General features: G+C 37.2%; 1 protein-coding gene across 1 annotated transcript in view; it reads left to right on the top strand.

Annotated features, from left to right (window-relative positions):
- Positions 1 to 20,887, top strand: part of FREM2 (FRAS1 related extracellular matrix 2) — a 183,003-nt gene extending 162,116 nt beyond the window's left edge. Inside the window, exons 17-24 of the mRNA XM_007960195.3 lie at positions 6,381 to 6,573; positions 8,122 to 8,226; positions 9,659 to 9,786; positions 9,885 to 10,019; positions 10,753 to 10,879; positions 11,769 to 11,956; positions 12,465 to 12,611; positions 13,922 to 20,887. Coding sequence (XP_007958386.3) covers positions 6,381 to 6,573; positions 8,122 to 8,226; positions 9,659 to 9,786; positions 9,885 to 10,019; positions 10,753 to 10,879; positions 11,769 to 11,956; positions 12,465 to 12,611; positions 13,922 to 14,425 — 1,527 coding nt within the window. The 3' untranslated portion in view covers positions 14,426 to 20,887. The remainder of the gene's footprint in view (positions 1 to 6,380; positions 6,574 to 8,121; positions 8,227 to 9,658; positions 9,787 to 9,884; positions 10,020 to 10,752; positions 10,880 to 11,768; positions 11,957 to 12,464; positions 12,612 to 13,921) is intronic.
- The last annotated feature ends 2,069 nt before the right edge of the window (positions 20,888 to 22,956 follow it).

A 22,956-nucleotide genomic window follows, 5' to 3' on the forward strand; every position in this document is an offset into this window, starting at 1 on the left:
ACTTGAACCCGAGAGGTGGAGGTTGGAGTGAGCCGAGATTGCACCACTGCATTCCAGCCTAGGCAATAGAGCGAGACTCCGTCAACAACAAAAAAAAAAGAAAAAAAAAAAACCATTAGCCGGGCGTGGTGGCGCATGCCTGTAATCCCAGCTACTCAGAAGACTGAGGAAGGAGAATAGCTTGAACCGGGAGGCAGAGGTTGTGGTGAGCCGAGATCGCGCTATTGCACTCCAGCCTGGGCCACAAGAGTGAAACTTCATCTCAAAAAATTTTTTAAAAATTTTTTTAAAAAATCACTTCATGCTATTGAGCTTCTCTGTGGATCTCATCTAGTTCATAGTCTGTTTTTACCCTTAACAATGTTTTCTATCGTCTCCACAAAGTGGCAGCACTTCTCCATCTTTTGTATGTTACCCAGGTAGCCTTTTCTATCAATAACAAAAACCCTGCACTTGCCTGCCTAAGCTTTATCCTATGATATCTGTCTACTTTTTTAATGTAGCAAGGCTGTTTTATTTTGAATGCAAATCCTGCCCTCTACTGTGTTCATTCTTCAAATCAAATCTTACTATAAAATTTAGATTAGCTAAAGTGAGTATACTTTGCTAAGTTTTTAAAATTCCGGTTCCTGTATCAAATTATTTGTGTTCAGTATTTTTTTTCTTCCTGTGACTTCTGCCAGCTAGAAAAGTCATTACTCTGCTTCTCTATTGGGGCTGACAACGATTCTACTCCATTAGGTGAAAATCAGCAATTGTAGGTTTTCAGTTAAGTTTTACCTGTTAGAAAAGCTTACGTTCCATAATATTAGGAGAGAGTACAATATAAGAATTACAACATAATTCAGTTCTTAATAGTTTGCGCTACTTTCTTAAGGAAGATGGCTAACTTGTATGAATTCCTTCTGAAAGACTTCTGCTTTTGCATTGTTAAACATAAATTTAATAGCATAACCATGATGATCAATATCAGAGTGATATCCAGATTCAGAGTAAATCATTGAGATTTTAGGATCTTGTTATAAAATTCTAAAATCCTTATTGTAAATTAAATGGTAATACAATTTAATAAAACATGTTGCTTACTCTCTTGGAGTGAAGCTTGAGATATTATGTTAGTCAGGGTTCTCCCCAGAGACAGAATAGGTAGATGAGAAGGGATTCCTTGTGAGAATTAGCTCTAGAGATCGTAGAGACTGAACAGTTCCATGGCAGGCCATCTGCAAGATGGAGAACCAGGGAAGCCAGTGGCGTGGCCCACTCTAAGATGCCAAAGGCCTAAGAACCCAGGTAAAGTCCCCAAGTCTAAACACCAGAGAACTTGGAGTTCTGATATCCAAGAGAAGGAAAAGAAGAGTGTCCCAGCTCCAGGAGAGAGAGAGAATTCACAGCAATCCTTTGAGATATAAGTACTCTTTTTGTCCTTTTCTTTTCCTTTTTTGTCTGTCTAGGCCTTAGCCAATTTGGTGGTGCCCACCCACACTGAGTGAGGATGGGTCTTCCTTATTCAGTCCACAGATTCAAATGCCAATCTTTTCTGGAAACACTCTCATGGAGACACCCAGAAATAATGCTTTACCCACTCTCTGAGTATCCCTTAATCTGGTAAAGCTGAAACCAAAAATTGACCATCACAGATGGCCATCCCATTTTCTTCTACCTTCTTCCTGGAGGTTAAGCTTCTACTTTTCCCCTTGCTGTTGATATTCTCCTACACCCTCATCTCAACATACACACATATATGATTTACACATAGGTGAGGGAGAAGAAAATAAAAACTAAAGTAGAAGAAATTCAACCCTCTGAGATATTGCCCTAATTTTCCTCCATTAGCTTTGGCTTATAATGAGGGGAACAAAATATCTAATAATAGTACTAACAATAACAGCAACGACAGTGATAATTGTAATAGCTTACATTTATTTATCGTTTACTACATGCCTGCCATTCTTCTAAATACTTTGTATATTTCAACTCATTCTAGCCTCAGAACAACCCTTTGAGATAAGTACTATTTTTGCCTTTTTTCTTTGTTTTTGTTGTTGTTGTTGTTTGTTGTTTGTTTACAGATTAGAAAGCTGAAGCAAAGAGAATTCAAATAACCAGCCCAGGTTCATGTAGCTATAAACTTATGCTATTAAACACATCATAATGCTTATCTGGGCGTTAAATTGAATGTGAGTGAATGTGAGGAATGGATATGGTCACAGATTCAATTGCAAGAAACCCAGATGAACTTTTTCCTTTGTTCTTGGTACAAATATGCTGCCTGACAGTGTTCGTGAAAATACACGCCAGATTACATCCACACCCACTGTTTGTAAAACGGTGCAAATCCATGTCCTAACAACAGTGGTCTACAGCTTCATCTGAATATAGGCAGATCAGTGTTGAATGCAAGCATATTTCATGAGATGGCACCTGAAGGAAAGCAAAGTAAATGCTTGGTAAATTCTACTTTACACTCTATTTTAGAATGTCATGAGGGCCTTCCAAACTTTTGCATTTCAGCATTAAGGATGGAAAAATGGAGAAAAATTAAAAGCAAACCATCAGCACAGACTCCATGTGCTTCAGAGAGCCTTCGTGGTTTTATTGACCACCTCAGTAAACAGCCCCCGCAGCAAGCCGGTGCTGACCCAGGTCTGTTTGTCCTCAACAATCCCACAGAGCCCAGGCCAAGCGCCTAGCAGACATTGCTTGCCCTCCTCTAGTCCTTCCCAAATTTGGCATCTTAGCTCAAGGTAATCACTGCACAAACACATTTTATCAACTGGCAATTGCTTTTGCTAGGAACAACATGATAGAGAATTGATTTTTTAAATGTGTTCTCAGTAGCTAAAGCTACTACCGTAAAATGTTGTCAAGTTCCTGCATTTTTCTTTGTAAATGAAAACCTAGCACACTCTGTAAGGGTTTTCTGCCTTCTCCAACCTCCCAATTCAGAATATTTACCTTATTAGTGAACAGGATAGTTATCTGTTAACAGCAATGAAGTATGATTAACTTTTTTGCAGCTAGGCTACATGTAGCTTCAGCTGTTACTAAAACTATATCTGATTTTGCCATCTCATTTATTTGTATGTTCATTCATTAAAGAAATATTCAGTGAACACCTACTCTGTGCCAGGGAATATACCAAGTACTCATGAGGACACCAGACAAGAAGCTTACAGAGCAACAAAGGAGTCAGATCATCCCTCATAAAAGTGAAGAATTTTACTTGCCAAGAAAAACAAGTTTGGAATTTCTCTAATGATACTTGACTCTAAAATGATTTTATTAGTTTCTAAAATATAAACACAGATAAATAGCAGGAAAAGCAAAATAGAGATGAATTAAATAAATGATTCCACTCTACCTTTATGTGTGACACATATTTTGTAAACAAAATTTAAAGTTGTTTGGGTCCACAATAAAAAATAGTTATTAAGCTAAATTAAGTTCTTAGAACTATGGAATAGTTTGGTAGCTTTTCTCTTGAAACCAATTTTTTTAAATAATTGAAGACTGCAGATCATTTGACCTTTTATTGTCCTGGCTCACTGTTTTGCAACGTAGAATCTTAACTCTCCCATTTGTAAGGTAAACAGTGACTGATAACACTGTTCAATGTGCATGAATAAGCTACAGAAACGCAACCCCAATCATAGTTTTCACTTAAAACATGAAATTATAATGTACTTATGAGAAGACATAGCATAATTTTAGAAAAGTAAACACATTTTTTTTCTTGGTTGCTTTGAGGAATAATTATGCCTCTTTTTTACTGTGTATTTGATTTAGGAATATGAAACTTTGAGGCTGGAATATACTTAAGAGGTCATTTTTCCATCCCACTGTTTTATACTTTGTACACTGATTTTCTTTTATATGTAAGCCACTCTAAATTATTTTGCAAGATATATACTTACCCCAGTGTGTAGTAGAATAAATTTGACAGTGTGTTACTTTTTCCATGATATTTGCATTTTACACTTTCCTTTTAAATATGGAATTTAAAGTATTGCTTGCCTTTGATGAAGAAACTTCAAACAGCAATGAGGACATATGAAGTCACTCATTGTGTCTCAGTGTCGTTAAGATTTGACAGATATTTCTTTCAGTATAAACAAATACCTTGAAAAGTCCTGTGATATAGGCTGAAAGAAAATTAAGTGCTTTTTAAGTTGACATCTAAAAGTTAGAATGATTGCATTGCACTCTTCACTTTTGAAGAAGGTAGGTGATCTAGATGGTCAAGGTAGCTTCATTTAGGCTCCAGTTCCTCTAGGTAGAGATTCTAAGTAGACAGAAAGAAGACCTAGCCATGGGTACTAAGAAAATGCAATGGAATGCTGATTCTGTGTCCAAAAATGATCAAACTCTAGTTTACCACAACACCAAAGAAAATCAAACAAGAATTAGTTGGGGAGCTGTACTCCAAGTAACTTATTCATAGGAAGTGAATATTACTAATTCCCTCCAAAATAGCATACTCAGTAACATTCGATGGATAGAATATAATATTGGAGAAGATTCTTCTTAGCACCTATAAAGTTTAATTGGGAATCTATGACTAAAGCCTAATTATTTTTTAAAATCATGGTTTATTAAAATTGTAAGGTAAAATATTAATCTTAAGGACTAGTGGCATATGGATTGACTTAATCACTGTCCATTTCACTGCACTTCAAAATCGTTTGCTCAATGAAGTAATAACAGCCGCCCATAGAAACTACTGTCTCAAAGGACTTTTAATGCAAAGCACCTCTCCTGCTGGCCAGGCTAGCAGGTAATAGGGAATGCTAGCTACTATACTATACAGTTAAGAATAAAATCATTTGTTTGGTTGATGGTTCTTTTCTGTGTATTTTTATTAGGGATTCAGGTCATTATTTTTGTGACATGAGCAGTTTACTTTTAACTTCATCAGAATGTTCTAAATTATAGTTCTCGTGGTTTACATTATTTGCTAACTTACGCCTGTGATTCTTGTTGTGAGCTCAGTGTAGAAGGAGAGCTAGACCATTATCAGACAGCCTGACTGAAACTTCTATGGAGTGTGATCTGACCTAAGTCCTTTCCTCTTGTGTAGAAGAGGCTGGTTGTATTTGTCCTACTATCGTGCAGAGCTATTTTGAGAATTAAATATGATAACCTTTGTTAGATGACCTTAGGACTGCCTTCATCTTTGTTTGGAATACGATGAAGTATGACAGAATAGGAAAAAACATGGGCCAGAAGCCGAGTTCTGATCTTGTCCGAGCCATTCAGGAGGCTTCGAGAATACTGTGGGACATTTGCCTTTTTCCTTTGAGTCTTAATTTTATCTTCTTCTCTTTCTATCTGTCATCCACTGACCATCCAACTATCCATCCATACATGTAAATATAATTATGGTGGAGAGTGAAAATATTAAATAGTGTTTATTGAAAAACAAGTACAGTTTCTGAAATATGGTAAGTACTCAATAAATAAATATTAGTTTATCCTCCACTATTCCCAACCCATCTACTAAATACCAGAAAGAGGAAAACATAAAATTCAAGGCAAGACATTTCATTTCAACTAATTATTCTTGAGATATTATAAATGTTATACATTATTAGTAAATATATTTGCTTCCAGATCTATGTTTCATATTCCCTTAATAAAAAAGTAGCTCATAGCAGCATTTTTTATAATAGCCAAAAACTGGAAACAACCCAAATGGCCATGAAGTGATAAACAGATAAATGAAATGTAATGCGTGCATGCAATGGGATGCAATTCAGTAACGGGGGAATGAAGTATTGAAACGTGCTCCAACGTGGATGCACCTTGAAAACATTATGCTAAATGAAAGAAATCTATCACAAAAGACCACATTTTGTATGATTCCAAAAGGTCCACGATAGACAAATGCATAAAGACCTAGTGGTTGCCAGGGACAGGTGAGGAGGAGGGATTAGGGGATGACTGCTAATAAGTACAGGCTTCCTTTTGGAGGTGATGAAAATCTTCTAAAATTGATTGTGTGGGTTGCACAACTCCTTGAATATACTAAGAACCATTGAATTGTTTACTTTAAATAGGTGAATTATATGGTATGTAAACTATCTTCATAAAACTGCTCTAAAGTAAAGAGGATTTTGTAAGTATAGTATGCTCAAAATAATGCACTGTCTTAAGGATTTCTGGTACATATCCTTTGTTGCCAATGAAGGTAGTTTGTAACAACTGTTTAATCGATCCAAAATTAAGTGAAGGGAAAACAGTGTTATAAAATGCTGTCATTTCCTCTTCTGAGTGATTACTCACAATCTTCAGTTAAACAAAAGGAGAAAATGACTTGTACAAAATTAGGCTCATTTAGTTAACACTGAGTCATGTTGATAGATGTAATTGTATTGTTTTAGGTCCTAAACCTAGTGCAGTCCTATGTGACCCTTCGAGTCCCTCTGTATGTTTCCTACGTGTTCCATTCCCCCGTGGGGGTAGGAGGCTGGCAGCATTTTGACTTGAAGTCAGAGCTTCGTCTAACTTTTGTGTACGACACTGCCATCTTGTGGAATGATGGAATTGGCAGCCCCCCAGAGGCTGAACTTCAAGGTGAGTTCCGAAGACTTGGAACACTCTACAGTTTTGTAACCTATTTAAATTATTTAAGAGGATTTTTTTTGCCATTGCTAACAGTAGTACAAACAACTTTCAATAGATTTTGTTTTTCTATTCTATAATAAGATAATTTCACCTTTTTCATCAAAAAAAACTCTTTAAATCACATTACACTTTAAATTTTGTGTAATATGGAATTATTAAATATAACTTTATGTATTTCATGCATATTTTATCCTTGTGATCTATTTTAGGTGATTAATTATTTATGTGTTACATAACACAACATATATATTTTTCTGGATTCTAGAAAATGGATAGAGGAAGCTCCGACGAAAACAAGAAATGACCTAGGGAAAAAGTTACACATTTTTATTTCAGAAAAAAAGAGGTGCATTTAAATTAAATACAAACTGTGGCCTGGATTCTAGTCATGACTCTACAACTAACTAGCTGTGAGATCTCAAGCATATTGCTTAATCTTTCTGGGACTTAATTTTTTCTGAATGATAGATGAAACTTCTAATATCTCCTTCTGATTTAAAATTTGGTTACTCTGGGATACTTTAGCTGAACGTCTGCAAACTCTGTGAATGCCACTAGCTCGAGTTTGCAAGCATTTGCAAAACTTGGTTTCAATCTCCATGTTGGGCTCATAGTTCAAAGTCCACAAGCGTCAATCTAATAAATCCATTAGTACGATGCATGCTTTTTGTTTTTCAGACATATATTACTGTTCTGATTCCACAAACCTCCGCAGTGTCATGCCAGTACTACATTTTATCAGCCAGCAGGAAAACAGAGTTAATCGTACACCTCAAATGTAAATCTACTCTCTTAAGCGGATTAAAACCTATTTATGCTCTGTTCATTTTGTTGTTGTCTTTTTTTCTCCCTGTTTCATTTTGAATAGTTTCTGTTTTAGAGCTATGTGACAGGTAATATGATCACCCTGAGTTATGATTCCAAATTATTTCAAATGTTTTAAGTCCATGTCTTGTTTTAGAAGATGTATATTTAAGTTAATCTTAATGAGGATTTTTCTGTGGTTCCCAACCTCCACATAGGATCTCTTGTTTGCTTGTGATTTCTGGAGCCAAATTTTATCAAACTGCTAAGTTTCTTGGGAAAGCTTCAGAGCTTTCTTTAAGTCTATAAAATTAGGAATAATTCTGGATAACTCAAACCTATTTCTATTTACATGTCCGAATCTCCATCATTTTGACAATTTTGTAATGCCTCTCAGTTTACAGCTTCATTTTTGTAAATTCAGATTAAAAAAAAACTTGATCTATTTTAATTAATCTGTGTATTTCATAGTGACTTCACTCACGTTACTTAACAATTCATTTTGGCTCCCTTTTCTGCTTAGAAAAGAAAATGAAGATACTTCTGCCTCCATTATTCAGAATTCTTCTGATAATACGCTTTGCCCAGAATGCTTAAAGACAAGTCAAACGTGAATTACTTTTTGGAAGGAATCTGTATATAAGAGGTCTCTGGCTACATATATTGTCATTCTTGGTACTCTCTGCATTATAGGCTCTCTCTATCCAACCAGCATGCGCATCGGTGATGAGGGGCGCTTGGCTGTGCACTTCAAGACAGAGGCTCAGTTCCATGGCTTATTTGTGCTGTCACATCCCGGTAAGCCCCGTTATCTTTTAACAACCACTCATCACGCAAAAGTGAGGTAGACTTTCCATCTTCACACATTTCAGCCTGCTTCCCTGTTACCACTGAAGCCCTTAATCTCAAATGAATTGTACATGTTCGATTGTCCCCATGAGGGCTTGATAATTGTTCAGCTTCATCTCATAACCCACAAAATTATCATTATGCAGACTCTCAGAGAAAATGCAAAATAATAAGAGTAAAATTAAAAGGAAACTCTATTGAGTTCATTTTAAGTAAAGTTTTCCTTAAAGAGCATACGAATAATGATTTCTTTCTCTGCTTTGCTTCCATTGTGCAAATTGAATTGCAGATGATTCATTCAGCAGGCAGTTCTCTTTTCACAGCTTTTTCCTAGGTACTGTGAGAAACCCTTTTAATAGGGTCAGAAGAGGTACTTCACTTTCATATTTACGTTTTGGACATGTTAATTATGTTTAATAAGTATTGGCTATGCAATTTTACTAACTGTGATGTACCGTGCTTTGAATATCAATAAGGCAGCAGTCGATAAAATCCCACGTCTAACTTCATTTGTTTTTTTTTTTTTTAATAAGGGACATTTCACTAGAAAGAGCTTATTTTTTATTTGACTCTCCATATTACCAATTTAGTAACATGGAGAGTCAAATAAAAAATAAGCTATTTTTCTGCCAGCTTATGTTAGATTGGGAAAGGGAAAATAGTTCACTCAACATCTTTATATCCTTTCTTTTTCTGGGCTTGAACTCTAACAAAAGAGAATAGGGCGAAACAATTAGGAAGATAAAGAGGCTTCATTGTATTTTTATGGAACTGAGCTACAAGAAAGAAATAATCCAAAAAAATCATTTTGCTTTATTGTATTTGACAGTTCTGGAAAATGAGGATTTTCTGGTCTATACAGCTTTCTTCTACATGCCTACCTTTCTAATAAACTGAATCTTTGTGTAGCCGTGATGGCAGGCAATCTAAGTAAAATTAGACTCCATTCATAAATTGGGTTTGCCCAGCTGTGTGGATACTAACAGACTATTTTAAGTTCAGCTCATAGCTTCGGTGCACAATAAATGCTTTCACATCACCCTTTATTGTGCTGCTCTGACTCCCCAGAAAGTAGCTCTGAACAATCTGAGCGTTTCTGTGCAATTATCTTTTGACAGAACTATAGAGCAGAAACAGCACTGAAGTGGGAACCAGAAAGTCCCATCCTAGCTGTGTGATCTTTGGAAAGTCACATAGTCACTCACAGCCCAGTTTCTTCATCTGCCAGAGGAGGATAATTATACCAACCATGACTGCTTTGCAGCCTTCTTATAAGAACAGAAGCAAATAATGTATGATAGTGTATTTTGAAAACTCTAAACTGTTATGCTCTCTTCATTGAACCACTATGTCGTTATTTTCATTACTGGCACTTTCCTAGCATCCTTTACAAACTCAGTGATCATGTCAGCTGATCATCCAGGCCTGACATTTTCCCTCCACCTCATAAGGAGTGAACCAACCTATAACCAGCCAATACAGCAGTGGAGCTTTGTCTCTGACTTTGCCGTAAGTGACTAAGACTCTTCATTGATTTTCTTCTGCTGCTGCTGTCTGATTACACCTCAGATTTTTAAATATAATATATCAATGTCTTCTCCTCAAAGGTACGTGACTACTCAGGCACCTATACTGTGAAGCTGGTGCCATGCACCGCCCCATCACATCAGGAATACCGCCTACCAGTCACCTGCAACCCCAGAGAGCCTGTCACCTTTGACCTTGACATCCGATTCCAACAGGTGTGGCTTATAGAATTATCGTCTCATGACTTGCAGAATCCCACTTTGTTTTTCATTTATTAGTTTAAAAAAAAAGAAGTATCCACACATGAATAACTTTAATTCTTGCATGCTGAAAAGAAAAGAAATCAGACAGTTAAGGAAGCAAGGGATAAAAGAATGAGGAAAGATTTGCTCTTTATCTGTTGTTAGCACAGGATGTAAAATTCAGAGTTTAAATGTATGCAATGGTTATTTTTTTCTTATCTGATCTTATCTTGTCTCCTCCTGAAGTTTGCTGTCTTGGAGATTTGAGAATTTTCCCCACACTTCTGCCTTCCTTTTCTTGTTCTTCTCTAAAGAGAATGAAATCCTGTAGCTCAAACCACCTCAAAGTACCTCATTGCCATTATGTACTATAAGAAATGTGATGGCATCTTCCTTTCAAGAATTTATACTATTGACCTTCTACTGACAATGATATTTACAAGTCCTTTATATACCCAATAAACCAGTGGAAATGAGCTCAAGCAATGCTGTTTAGTCCCATTCAAAAAATGACTTGACCCCACCAGTTTCACCGTCTCAAGGACAAAAGCAATGTTACAGCTCTTTAAGGTGGCTTGTGAAAATTGCAGTGCAGTGCTTCGTGTTCTACAGTCAGTGTCCAGTGAATGTGTGTAATCTGTGAACAGTATGTTTGTGCATCATCAGAACCACCCATGCATGAAAGGACTTTTGCCTTTGGTTTTAGGTCAGTGATCCAGTGGCTGCTGAGTTTAGCTTAAACACCCAAATGTACCTGCTCTCTAAGAAGAGTCTCTGGTTGTCTGATGGATCCATGGGATTCGGGCAAGAGAGCGATGTTGCTTTTGCAGAAGGTATCACTTTACAGATGAGAGGGATACTCTATTTGTCATGTATATCTTTTGCACTTTGCTTTTTGGGGATTGTGTTTGAGGGGGGAAATTATAGCTTCTTTCATGGTTTTGAGAATGTAACTGAGTCTGTACTCATGCTGGCTGGTGTGGGAAGTCATTGCAATTGGGTATATGTTACTGGGTATCTTTTTATTCTGAGGAAGCTAATCTCTAGCTGTCTTACCTAAGTGACTTTTGGAATAAGCCTAGATGATTTTCTTGAATGTTTTTTTCAACCTGCATAAACTTAAATGCTGCAGCTACATGAGATTGTAAATGCCTCTTAAGTGAAGATTGTGCCTGCCTTGCTCAATGGTGTATATTCAGCACCTAGCACACATACCTAGCAAAAACACCTGGCATGCCTGGTAGGGGTTCAATAATAGTTATGAAATAAATAACTGAATACCAGTGGGTTTCATTAAACCCTCTTTCAGAAACAAATAAAGTTAATTAGACTTTTTATTGATACTTTCTTTCTTAGTGTTATTCTATATTGTATCAGTGTATATCTTATCAACTTATTTTTGTAAACTGGACTTGAACCACAATGAGGTATTATTAATGTCAAATTATAGGCCAGACCTTTGAAATTATTCCCACTCGTGGCTGAGCATCTGAGACTCAATAAACCTTTAGTCACTTGTGGTTAGTCTGCAAAGTGATCTTACCTGAGGCCTGGGAATGCGCCAGATCTTGAAGCTCATACAAACAGGCCTTCAACATTTGATGGTAGATGAGAGTGGCAAGGAAATAATCTCTGTGTCCTCATTGTCATAACCTGTTTACAGTGTCACATTGATACACCTTATCACATAACAGAAATAACATTTCCACATCTCTAATTCAGGTGATATAATTTACGGTCGTGTCATGGTGGATCCTGTCCAGAACCTGGGTGACTCCTTCTACTGCAGCATTGAGAAGGTGTTTCTGTGCACTGGAGCTGATGGCTATGTTCCCAAGTATAGTCCAACTAATGCAGAATATGGCTGTTTAGCCGACTCTCCTTCACTCTTATATAGATTTAAAATTGTGGTAAGTGCTTTGACCCAAACAATGAGCTAGACAGATTTTTTCAAAGTTCAGCCTTCTTGTCTTATATTTAAAAACCAGGCTGGGCACAGCAGCCATACTACAGTCCCAGCACTTTGAGAGGCCAAGATGGAAGGATCACTTGAAGCCAGGATTCCAAGACCAGCCTGGACAACATAGTGAGACCCCATCTCTACAAAAAATTTTAAAAATTAGCCGGGCATCATGGCACATGCCTGGAGTCCCAGTTACTTGGGAGGCTGAGGTGGGAAGCTTGCTTAAGTCAGGAAGTTCAATCTATGATCATGCTACTGCACTCTGGCCTGAGTGACAGAGAAGGTTCCCATCTCTTAAAAAAAAATAGAAAAACAAACAAAATGATTATTTTTCGTAAACCAAATGGTGACATTTTATAGTAATTTGTACTTGCACAAAACAAATAGGGAAACATGCTATCCTGGCAAAAGCTGGCATTATTTACAGCAATCACCACTTTCCTTACTGCTTAAAGGACAAAGCTCAGCCAGAGACACAAGCGACCAGTTTTGGAAATGTCCTATTTAATGCCAAATTAGCAGTGGATGACCCTGAAGCCATTCTCTTAGTGAATCAGCCTGGATCTGATGGATTTAAAGTCGACTCAACACCACTCTTTCAGGTAGGCCAAAAACAAACTCATTTGTAATGGCTATGTACCCACATGCAAGTTACGGAACATTTATATGCCTCAGATGTCTCATATGTAAATAGCAGTAATGGTAATATTGCATACAGTTAACGGGAACATTGAACAAGATATGGCATAGAAACTACATAGCCACTTACTGGGCATATGGTGAGTACTCCATAAACCCAGCTTTTATTATTTTTGTTACAATAGATCTGGCTTTCATAGCTTTTATCCCTTTTATTAATGTATTAATATTATTTTAAGACTATGTGTAATGAAGAGTCTTATTTAGCCCAGAATGTAAATGTGTGTCTGACAGTTGAGTAATCTGTTCAAAACATCCTTCCTGCTGACTTTTCACGAGCATCTTAATTAGAGTGATCTTGTGTGAACTGCTGAACTCAGGAAAGCAATTGTGCACAGCTCCACTCTCAAAAGATTTCAGAAACCAAGATACAAACTCCTGACTCAGGGATCAAAGGTGGATGGGGACACAGGCAGCCACCAGAACACTGAGCAGACAAATGCCACAAATTTCAAGATGTGCTTACACTGTAAATCTCTGTCAGAGCAGGTGCACCCTTTAGGATATTTACTGAAAATTAACCCGACAGGACGGCCTGGAGAAATGTGTTATTTTCATTCAACCTGAGGAAGGAATCTAAAGAAAGCGTGTTTGTTATTCTGAATCTTTTCAAACAAGAAGTTGAAGTATGATGTGTTTTATTTTTATTCTTGCCATTAAATCTCAAAGCATCTGACCTCTCTAAATCCTTCATGCTTCAAAGACTCATCAGAAAATTCATCCTTTTCCAAAGCCCCAGAAAAGCTTGAAAATTGATTTTTTTTCCTCTATGGTCTTTTATGCAATAAGCAGCAAGACACGGTGAAAGGATTCCTGAGGTTCAGAAGATTTGAGCTATAGTCCTGCCTCTGCCACTAACTAGTTGAGTAACATTGGGCAACTCAGTTAGATGCTGTATATTCTTATTTACTCATTTTTTTAATGAATAAGCTAGACTCTATAACCTATTAATAGGTCTTTAGAACTCTCCCATTCTATGACAACAAGTACCAAATATTCACTCCCTTAAGAGTTGCATGGAATGTATCATACAGTGCTTTGCACAGAGCCTTGCACCTAGTACTCATTCAAAAATATTAAGTAAGTTAATTCTGCAGACTAAAATAAATCATCATTTATTAATATCTCTGCCATTAATTTCTCTTGCAAAAAGTGGTGAATCAGGTTGATATGGTATCTAGTATCTCCTAACAAATAGAGTTGTGCTTTCTAGGTCGCTCTGGGCCGAGAGTGGTATATACATACGATCTATACAGTGAGATCAAAAGACAATGCCAATCGAGGTATTGGCAAAAGAAGCGTGGAGTACCATTCTCTGGTGAGTCAAGGAAAGCCCCAAGCCACCACCAACAGCCGGAAGAAGAGAGAGATCAGGAGCACACCCTCGCTGGCGTGGGAGATTGGTGCTGAAAACAATCGGGGAACAAACATCCAGCACATTGCCCTGGACCGCACCAAGAGGCAGATCCCCCAGGGGAGAGTACCTCCAGATGGCATCCTCCCCCGGGAGCTCGACAGCCCCAGCTCTGCAGTCAGCCTGGTCACTGTGGTGGGAGGCGCCGTGGTAGGGTTACTCACCATCTGCCTCACTGTCATTGCAGTGCTGATGTGCAGGGGCAAGGAAAGTTTCAGGGGGAAGGAGGCCCCGAAGGGCTCCAGCAGCAGCGAGCCCATGGTGCCCCCACAGAGCCATCACCATGACAGCTCAGAAGTTTGATGACCGCAGGTAGAATTCACCTTTTCCTTAAGTACGTCGGAAAAGATCACAATGGAACCCTAAATACTTCTGGTAAACCATAGAGGATGGAGGATGTCTGTGATGAAGCTGCTCAGAGAATATGACTGTACTAATGTACTTTGATTTGAATTCTCCATACTCTTTTATGCATCAAAGGACAAATTAAGACATCTTTCCTCTTGCCGCAAAGGCAGCAACAATGTACTCACATGTACACAGAGCCATGGATAGATGGTGAGGAATGTACTCCTCATTTTAGACATATTCTCTATGCAGTGGAGATAAATGTATTAAAAGGTGCTAACAGACTCTCTTACAAGTATAAGAGGAGTCTACTGTTGCTATTTCAGTGTGAATGTTGAAGGTGCAATTATCACACTGTTTATTCATTGTATAACAGATTATTACTAGAAAGGTTTTCCTTGCTCGCCTGGAAAACTGGTGAACACACTGTTTATTATGACAAGGTTTCAAATAGGTGAAGACAGCGTAGCATTGTGACCAGGGGTGGCTCAACCCACAAATCAACTGATCCACTACTTGGGAGACAGTGGAAGGAAAGATCGAGGGAAGGAAGTTCACCCACTTGAATTTGAATTGCTTCTCATTCTCATCAGACTCTCCTTGTTTTGTTTGCGTATTTAATTTTAAATTAAACCAAAGAATATGTTAATTCTGGAAGAGATTTTTAAGAGATACTGCTCCGTTTGGGCATATAGTGAGTAATGGTAGAGCTCTTGCATGGTAATATACCTTATTGGTGCTCAACAGTTGTGGGAAATTAGAAAGTTGGTGACATTTTGGTGATGAATAAATGCCATAGTGTTAGAGTCACTACAAGACAATGTTCTTTAAGAACTGAACCTAGATGTTTGCAGTATTGAACCCATACATGATAATGAGAAACATTATTACAAATATTGAAGGGAGAAAGTGGTATGGATTAATATAATGTGTATAGTCAGAGTGCCTCTTATACATACTTTATAGAATAAAAGAACATTTTGACAGATGACAGATGAGGTTATCCCTCAGAGTAGCATAATCACACAATAACATTTAGAACTTAAACTGACTATAGGACATTTTATTAACTTTCTCTTCAGCATCTGGTCCAAACGATGGGACTCTCTGCAACTGTCATTCCAGAAATGGTCTTGGAGGTGGCCAGAATCGTTGATCATATTTTTCTTTGATTCAAGAAGACTTCACTCTGGCATCCCCAGTTCAGTGAACTGGTGCAATGTGGTCCCTCTGAATGTTTAAAAATATCATTTGTAACAGTGCTTCCCATTCACCTCACAAAGCCAAGGAACTTGAGGGAGCTTCCTTGGCAAGCCTCTCATTGCCTTTCTGCATCAATGTGTTTGTTACCAAATGGCAGACATTTTGCTTAGAAAGGGAAAACTTCAGCTTTCCAAGAGCTAGTAAACATGTTTCAAAGAAAAGTAAGGTCAGGAAAAAAGAATAATGCCTACAGATTATCCTTCAATTGCTGGTTAGAATCCCCTTTCACTTCTAGCCATAAGCTGGCCACATTGGACATCTGGGTCACTGCAGATTTTTAAAAGGCAAACTTCTCAGATCAGAGGTGCACCTCTTAATTTGGTGTCTGTAAGTATCAACCATTTCTTGATCAAGATAAGGAAGCAACACTGATACTGAGAGAGAGGTAATGTGTCCAATAGTTGCCTTTCTTTTAGGCAGCTCTGCACTTCATATTCAGTCTTTTAAAAAGAGACTGTAGTATCCTTTCATTGGAGAATTTACAAAAATATCACCTACATCTCAAAAGTCCCACTAACGGCTTATACAAACAGAAAGTTCTGTGTAGCCCAGGAGTTTATTTAGCAAGACAAATAGTGGTAATTTTTTAATCATTCCCCTTTCCTTTGCTTTACCTTCTGGCAGATGCTTAGCTACTTCTTTGGTTACTTCGTAGTTTTTATGGGAATGAATGTGAATTAGGGAACTTCAAATAGTGTGTGGACTTTTCACTACTTACCATTGGGGTCAATTGATGTAGACTGTTAGAGCAAGTATACTCAATCGACTTGCTGATATTTTAGTAGTTAGCAGCTTCCAAGCCTGTCGTGCAATTTTGGAGTCTGTCAATGAATATAGCAATCGGTGAAGCGTTACTGTAAGATGTCTGTTTTGAGCCTTTGGGTCAGGCTGGTTTTATACCAAATTTGACTCTACAATGCATATTCTAATGAGGCTACTGTATATAAATTGGAGAGCTTATAAAATACAGAACATTTCTATCCTATCCTACCAAATATTTATCCTTCTCTGTCCTCTATTCTCTTACTCTCCTCTCTCCCTTTTTCCTTCCCTTTATTCCCTTGAAAAGAGAGAGTCTGAGGGAAATAGGCTGATACAGCTTTTTAAAATATAAAGTACTTGGGATTTTGCATTATTTTTCTTAATATCTATTTACTAAATATGTAATTTAATATACATTAATTATTTTTTGAAACTCTTTTTAGTGGGAAGAATATGGTACGTTTTTTGTTAAATAAAATAGACCTTATGTTTAGCATTTTGTTTTTAGAGAACTTTTCTGGTACTATCAGAACAAACACATAAAATAACTTCCCACAGAGAACAGGATATAGCAGTAATAGCTCCTCAGATACTCAGTGGCTTCTGACTCCAATCAAGGTCTTGTTGATGCTATATAGTAAAAATAAAACCAAAAATAAATATTATACTAGTGGCTCTCCTAAGCATATGAATCATGAAGCACTGAAACATGTATTTTGATGATGATCTTATTTATTCCCATTTTTGCCCTTAGTTAACATTTACTGGTGCTCACCTAGGATTGGCTATTCTGAGAGAATGCATAGAAACCAAGCTCCACTTCCTGTCCTTGGGAAGGCTATAACTGAATGCAGCTCTTTATTTGGACTAAAGTGGCAGGATTTGCATTAGATTCTCTCCTGAACCAAAACCAAAACAGTCATATCCGTGAACCACAATTTAAAAATCTTTTTAGAATAACAACAGCAGACTCCACTCTTGTTTATCTAAAAGAGCCCTACATGTTATGGGTCATTCTGATGACAGATTTATACAAAATGATTCAAACCAGTAACTTAATAAAATTGACCTTCGCAAAGCCTCACTAGGGGAGTGACTTGGAGAGCTGTGGGTGGCACTGCATATTCTTTTCCTCTTAGTAAAAGATAGGCCCACTTTATTCCAAGAATAACAGATAGCACATAAACTCTTCTTCCAGCTCGTTAGCAGCATTAGCACCTTCTGAAGTCCACCCTCTCAGAAGAATCCACAATGTTTGAACAATATGCATGAAGGTCAGCTAGCATCCTGCTGCCAAGTCACTGCATAGCATTTATGATAAGAAGGACCAAAGCTAGGCTCAATATGAAGGGATTTAGTTCTGTAAGCAGCAAAAAAGCTTTATCAAGTCTTTATCAAGTCATCTTACCTCTAATTCTTTTCCAGTACCAACTCCAAAGTCGACATTAAAAAGGTAAATGGACCTGTATAAATATCACAGAGAGCTTTTCCTTATACATCTCAATGCTGAGAGTTAAAATATTCACAGGTTAAAAATTATTTAAAGTACCGATAATAGAGCTAAATATAATGACATTTAGATTTTAAAAGTTGGATATTTTATTTCTGCTTTTTGAAAATACTTATTTAGTATTAACTTGGAATCCAATTCGGTCCTTTAGTAAGTAAAGACAATAATATGTTTAAAAATGTAAATGTTTTACAAATTTGAAATTTTCATAATTGTATTAATCAGAAAACTAGCACATTGCCATTCTTTGAAACTCATGTTAGACACGACAGCAGTAATGAAAGGGTGAAAACAAGCGTCTTCACTAAGCGTATGGCAAATAAATGGGACCCACGTGTTCAACCCGTTCAATTGACCAAGGTTCCGAAATATGTAATTTAGCAGGAAACTGTAAATCTCAATGCTATCCCAGCCACGCATGCACACACACAGATATAAAATAACCAAACCTCTCATTTCCAGGAAAGAGATAACACTAAATGCATAATTTTAACTGAAATAGTTTCTATGAAGTTTTACAAAAAGATCAGCAGAAAGCTCATTTGTGAAAACATGGGAGCTTCTTTAACATTAGTTCCGAGGTTAATATATTTCCTGGAGGTATTTTCCTAGAATTGATTGCAGTATTGCATGGTCATAACATTTAATTTTTAAGGAAACATTATATATAGGTTCAAATTATCCCTTAATGTCGATTTCTCCCCTTTTCCATATATTTTGATACTAAGAAACAAAACGCTTTGAGATTTTAGTAACTATTTTGATTTTGATAAAACATTTTAAAATAGAAGGACATGATATTTTTCTGTAGTTTCCACCAGGAAGAGTACATCAAAAACTTTTTAAGGAAAGAAAACTGACTCTCTCTTGAACTAATGTTGATAAAATATACTAATGTCACTCTTTATTTTATTAGGAGAAAAATCAGAACATTAAATTTGCAAACTTTTCAACAGCAGTAATAGTTCCTTAGATGCTCAGTATCTTTCTTCCCTATCTTTCAAGCACATTTAATTTCTTTCCCCTGGTATTTGTTTGCTTTGTGTTTTTTCAATATTTTGTTTTGCTAAAGACCAATTGACAACAACAAAGCTGGTCCAGCCATAACACCTACTTTAGCTTTTCTTTCTTTCTCTTTCTTTCTTTGTCTTTCTTTCTTTCTTTTTCTTTCTTTCTTTCTTTCTTTTTTTCTTTCTTTTTCTTTCTTTCTTTCAATTTGTTGAACTATAGATTTCTTTCTCTGAGATATATTTTTCATTCTTCCAATAATGCTCCCTTTTTCATTTCAAAACCATTACCACTTTCAACATATAATTAACATCCTCATTCATCAGAAAGCTGGTAAGTCCACACAGCATTTGTGCAGTATCCCTTCTGTGTAAAATTTTAAGGCTTTCAGATGAAAGAGAAAAGAACTTCCTGCAAAAGATCAAAAGCATCATACTGAATAAAATGATGACAATCTGTGCCTTGATTTTTCTCTCAGTGGAGGTTCAACATTGCCATTTAAGATGTAAAAAAAGTTACTTTGATGGTTTAATTAAGAATAAAAAGTCAAAGATCACATGTATGCAGTTCTTTTGGATGACTGAATACCTTAAAATGAACTAAATAACTGAAATAAATTGTTAAAATGTTAACAGCATTGAAGTTTTTAAAATTATAATTATGAAATGCACAATGTTCTTTTACTATGCCAAATGTTGCCTACGCTGATTACATGATTGTCACAGTTGAAGTGAATTTCTACTATGGATATTTATTTTTCCCAATGTTTGGATCATCCTCTCCGATAAGAATGGTCAGTGTTGCACCTCCAGAAAGAAGAAAAATAAGAATGTAAATTTTTAAAAGCTAGCATTGAAAGTAAAGAGCATTACAATAAAAATCACTTAAAATAGAGAAAGGCAACTACTGAGTAAGAAGAAAAGATAATTTCTGTAAAAGCTACATTTATGCACATTACAAAAAGTAGTACAAATCAGTCTTTCACTGTGACTTCAGGAATTGAAATTCAAGTTGTTGGCAAGATATATATACACACACACACGAATATACACATACATATATATACACACACACATATACACATACATATATATACACATATACATACATACATATATATATATATATATATATATATATATTTTTTTTTTTTTTTTTGAGACAGAGTTTCGCTCTTGTTGCCCAGGCTGGAGTGCAATGGCATGATCTCGGTTCACCACAACCTCCGCCTCCCGGGTTCAAGTGATTCTCCTGCTTCAATCTCCTGAGTAGGTGGGATTACAGGTGCCCGCTACCACGCCCAGCTAATTTTTATATTTTTAGTAGAGACGGGGTTTCTCCATGTTGGCCAGATTGATCTCGAATTCCCAACCTCAGATGATCCACCCGCCTCCACCTCCCAAAGTGCTGGAATTACAGTGGCGTGAGCCACCACACCTGGCTGGTCAAGATATTTTTAAAGCCCGTTTGTCTACAAAAGAAAACTCTATCCTGGACAAGGAGCTTTGTGTTTTATAATTGTATTACATGCCTGGTTCCTTCCCAAGTGCACTGCATTAACACTAAGTAAATTTATGTTTATCTAGCCTCTGAGTGACATATCTGTGTGTAATGGAATTATTTGCAGAACTTAATAGCCTTTTCTTATTTTCCCATGAGAATTTTTCAAAAACTCTCAGGGTCTAGTTTTATCATATATTTACTAAGTTACTACATATTGGTGGACATTGACGTTTATTCCTGGGAATCTAATTTTGCAAACAATTTGGAGCTATTCAGTCATAAATTCATGTCAACAATAAGTCTTGCTGCCACTTGTGTTTCATAACTACACTTGCTTTCCTTCAAAATATATCAAGTGTTTAATATAAATAAAGCCCATATGAATATAAATGTTCAAATGGCCAAGTTATTCTGGTGCATTCTATAACTTAATTTCTTATGCTAAAATCACAGATTCCCGTAGTCTGCAATGAATGTCAGTTATTTTCATTCTGGTTCTGGAGCCTTGAACGTAGTTCTCTGGACTGGTACCTGTGCTCCCACTGCCACTCCTACTGATGGTAAAACTTTGCCTCTCCCCAGTAGAATCCACCTTCAGGGTCCTGGCACCGCCCACTAGTTATATAATGTGTAGCCAGAGGCTCACCAGGGGCAATGTGTATTTTAAGGAAACAACGTATTTGGACTAACTGATTCTTTGTCCCAGGAAGCAGTGTGACTAGACCTTGTTATAGTTAGGAAATCCTGCCCAGTGCACTGATGAGGATGAATTAACTAATCTGGTCTTTACTGCCAACGTAGTCTTGTCACCTAAGTTAATTATCAATTGATTTGTTATAAGGTCAGATTTTTAACATGAGGCCACCATTGTTTAATACCAAAAGGAAATGCCAAGACAGCTTGTTTAAGACATTGAAGAATATCCCAAGAAAAGGACAAAATACAAAAAAGAAGGTGAAGTGGAAGAAAAATAATTGCTATGTCAAAGATCTTCCAGAACTTTCAAGACTGGGGAGAGAAAAACATCTATGTTGTAAGATCAAGTTTGACAGCAGTAACAGAAAAGTGCAGCTCAACCAATCTTCACCATGGAACAAAAACACATGGGTAGACCTTTCATTGTGGTGTCTGAGGCAGGAGTCATGAGGCAGGGTAAACTGGTTTAAGATTGGCTAGTTTGAATACTTTAAGCAGTCTCTAGGGCATAGGGACAGTCTCTAGTTGTCTGGTACCTAGTTCTGGGGTGATTAGCTGGTGTGGTGAAGAAATGTCCAAGCTGCTAGGGACAGGGCCTGGCCTTCAGGAAGTCTGAGGAAGGGAACCAGAGAAGGCAAGAGTCGTGATTTAGTCTCTCAAGGGTATTGACAGTGAGAGAAAAAGCCACACCCAGAGGCACCCAATTTAAGGGAAAACTCACAAACCAGACTTGGTCAAGGTAAACCTGACTAGGAAAACAGACTCATCAGGAACAGAGGCAGGGCGATCTGGGACTACACCCTATTGATTCCTCCCTACCCTTCAACCAAGCCAGTAAACTTCCCTCTAAAAACCTTGACAGTCATCTTTGAAAGTCTTACTCCCAACAGCCCAAAGAGCATTCCAGGATGTTAAGATGGCATGCTAGTAATTTAAATGTGACTAACTGCAAAGTGGCAAAGGGTGGTGGAAAAAGTTATTGAACAGCGCATGATTAAATGTAAAGGAAATTGGGGCAGGTCAGAAGCATTCATAGTGGCTATCAGGGAAAAATGTTTGAAAGGGCTATATGCAAAAAAGAAGTGAGCATATTTCCTCAAGTGTTCCATAGAGTTGATACCATCCCAAAGACAGTGAGTTAGAAACATCTAGGCTCCGTGAGAACACACCATAGCTATGGCCTGATATGATTCAAACGTGTTTGATGAGGACGGGACTCCCATGTCCCTCCACGCCACCACTACCACCACTTGGCTTAAAGAGAGACCACTAAATTGGGAGGTACTGGTAATTCCCTAGTGTCATAAAAGAAAACCCCAAAGGAAGTGACCAGCATCAAAGAAGATTTCTTTATAACATTATGATTTTCTGTTGGTATGATCCACATACTGTGTTATTTTTACAGACACTTGTGTGTACATTAAAACAGGTGCCTTGTCTGTGTAGATAATTGGAAAAAAGTAGCCCCATCCATGGAGATGAAGACCCCAGGCTCATAATTTGGTGTTTTTAAATGTAGATTGTATTATTATATGAGTATGACAATGCCAGCAGATGAGGAGAAGATCGCCATTAAAAACACAGCATGTTATACTCACAGATCGCAAGAGGAGGAGGCACACTGCACCATGGAGGGCCACATGGAGAAGCCTCAGGATTAGTCAGGAGGCAGAAGGAGCTGGGGAAAGCATGGGTAAACCTTTCATTGTGGTGTCTTAGGCAGGAGTTGTGAGGCAGGATAAAC

Source organism: Chlorocebus sabaeus, chromosome 3 (assembly GCF_047675955.1).
Source record: "Chlorocebus sabaeus isolate Y175 chromosome 3, mChlSab1.0.hap1, whole genome shotgun sequence".
Lineage (NCBI taxonomy): Eukaryota > Metazoa > Chordata > Mammalia > Primates > Cercopithecidae > Chlorocebus > Chlorocebus sabaeus.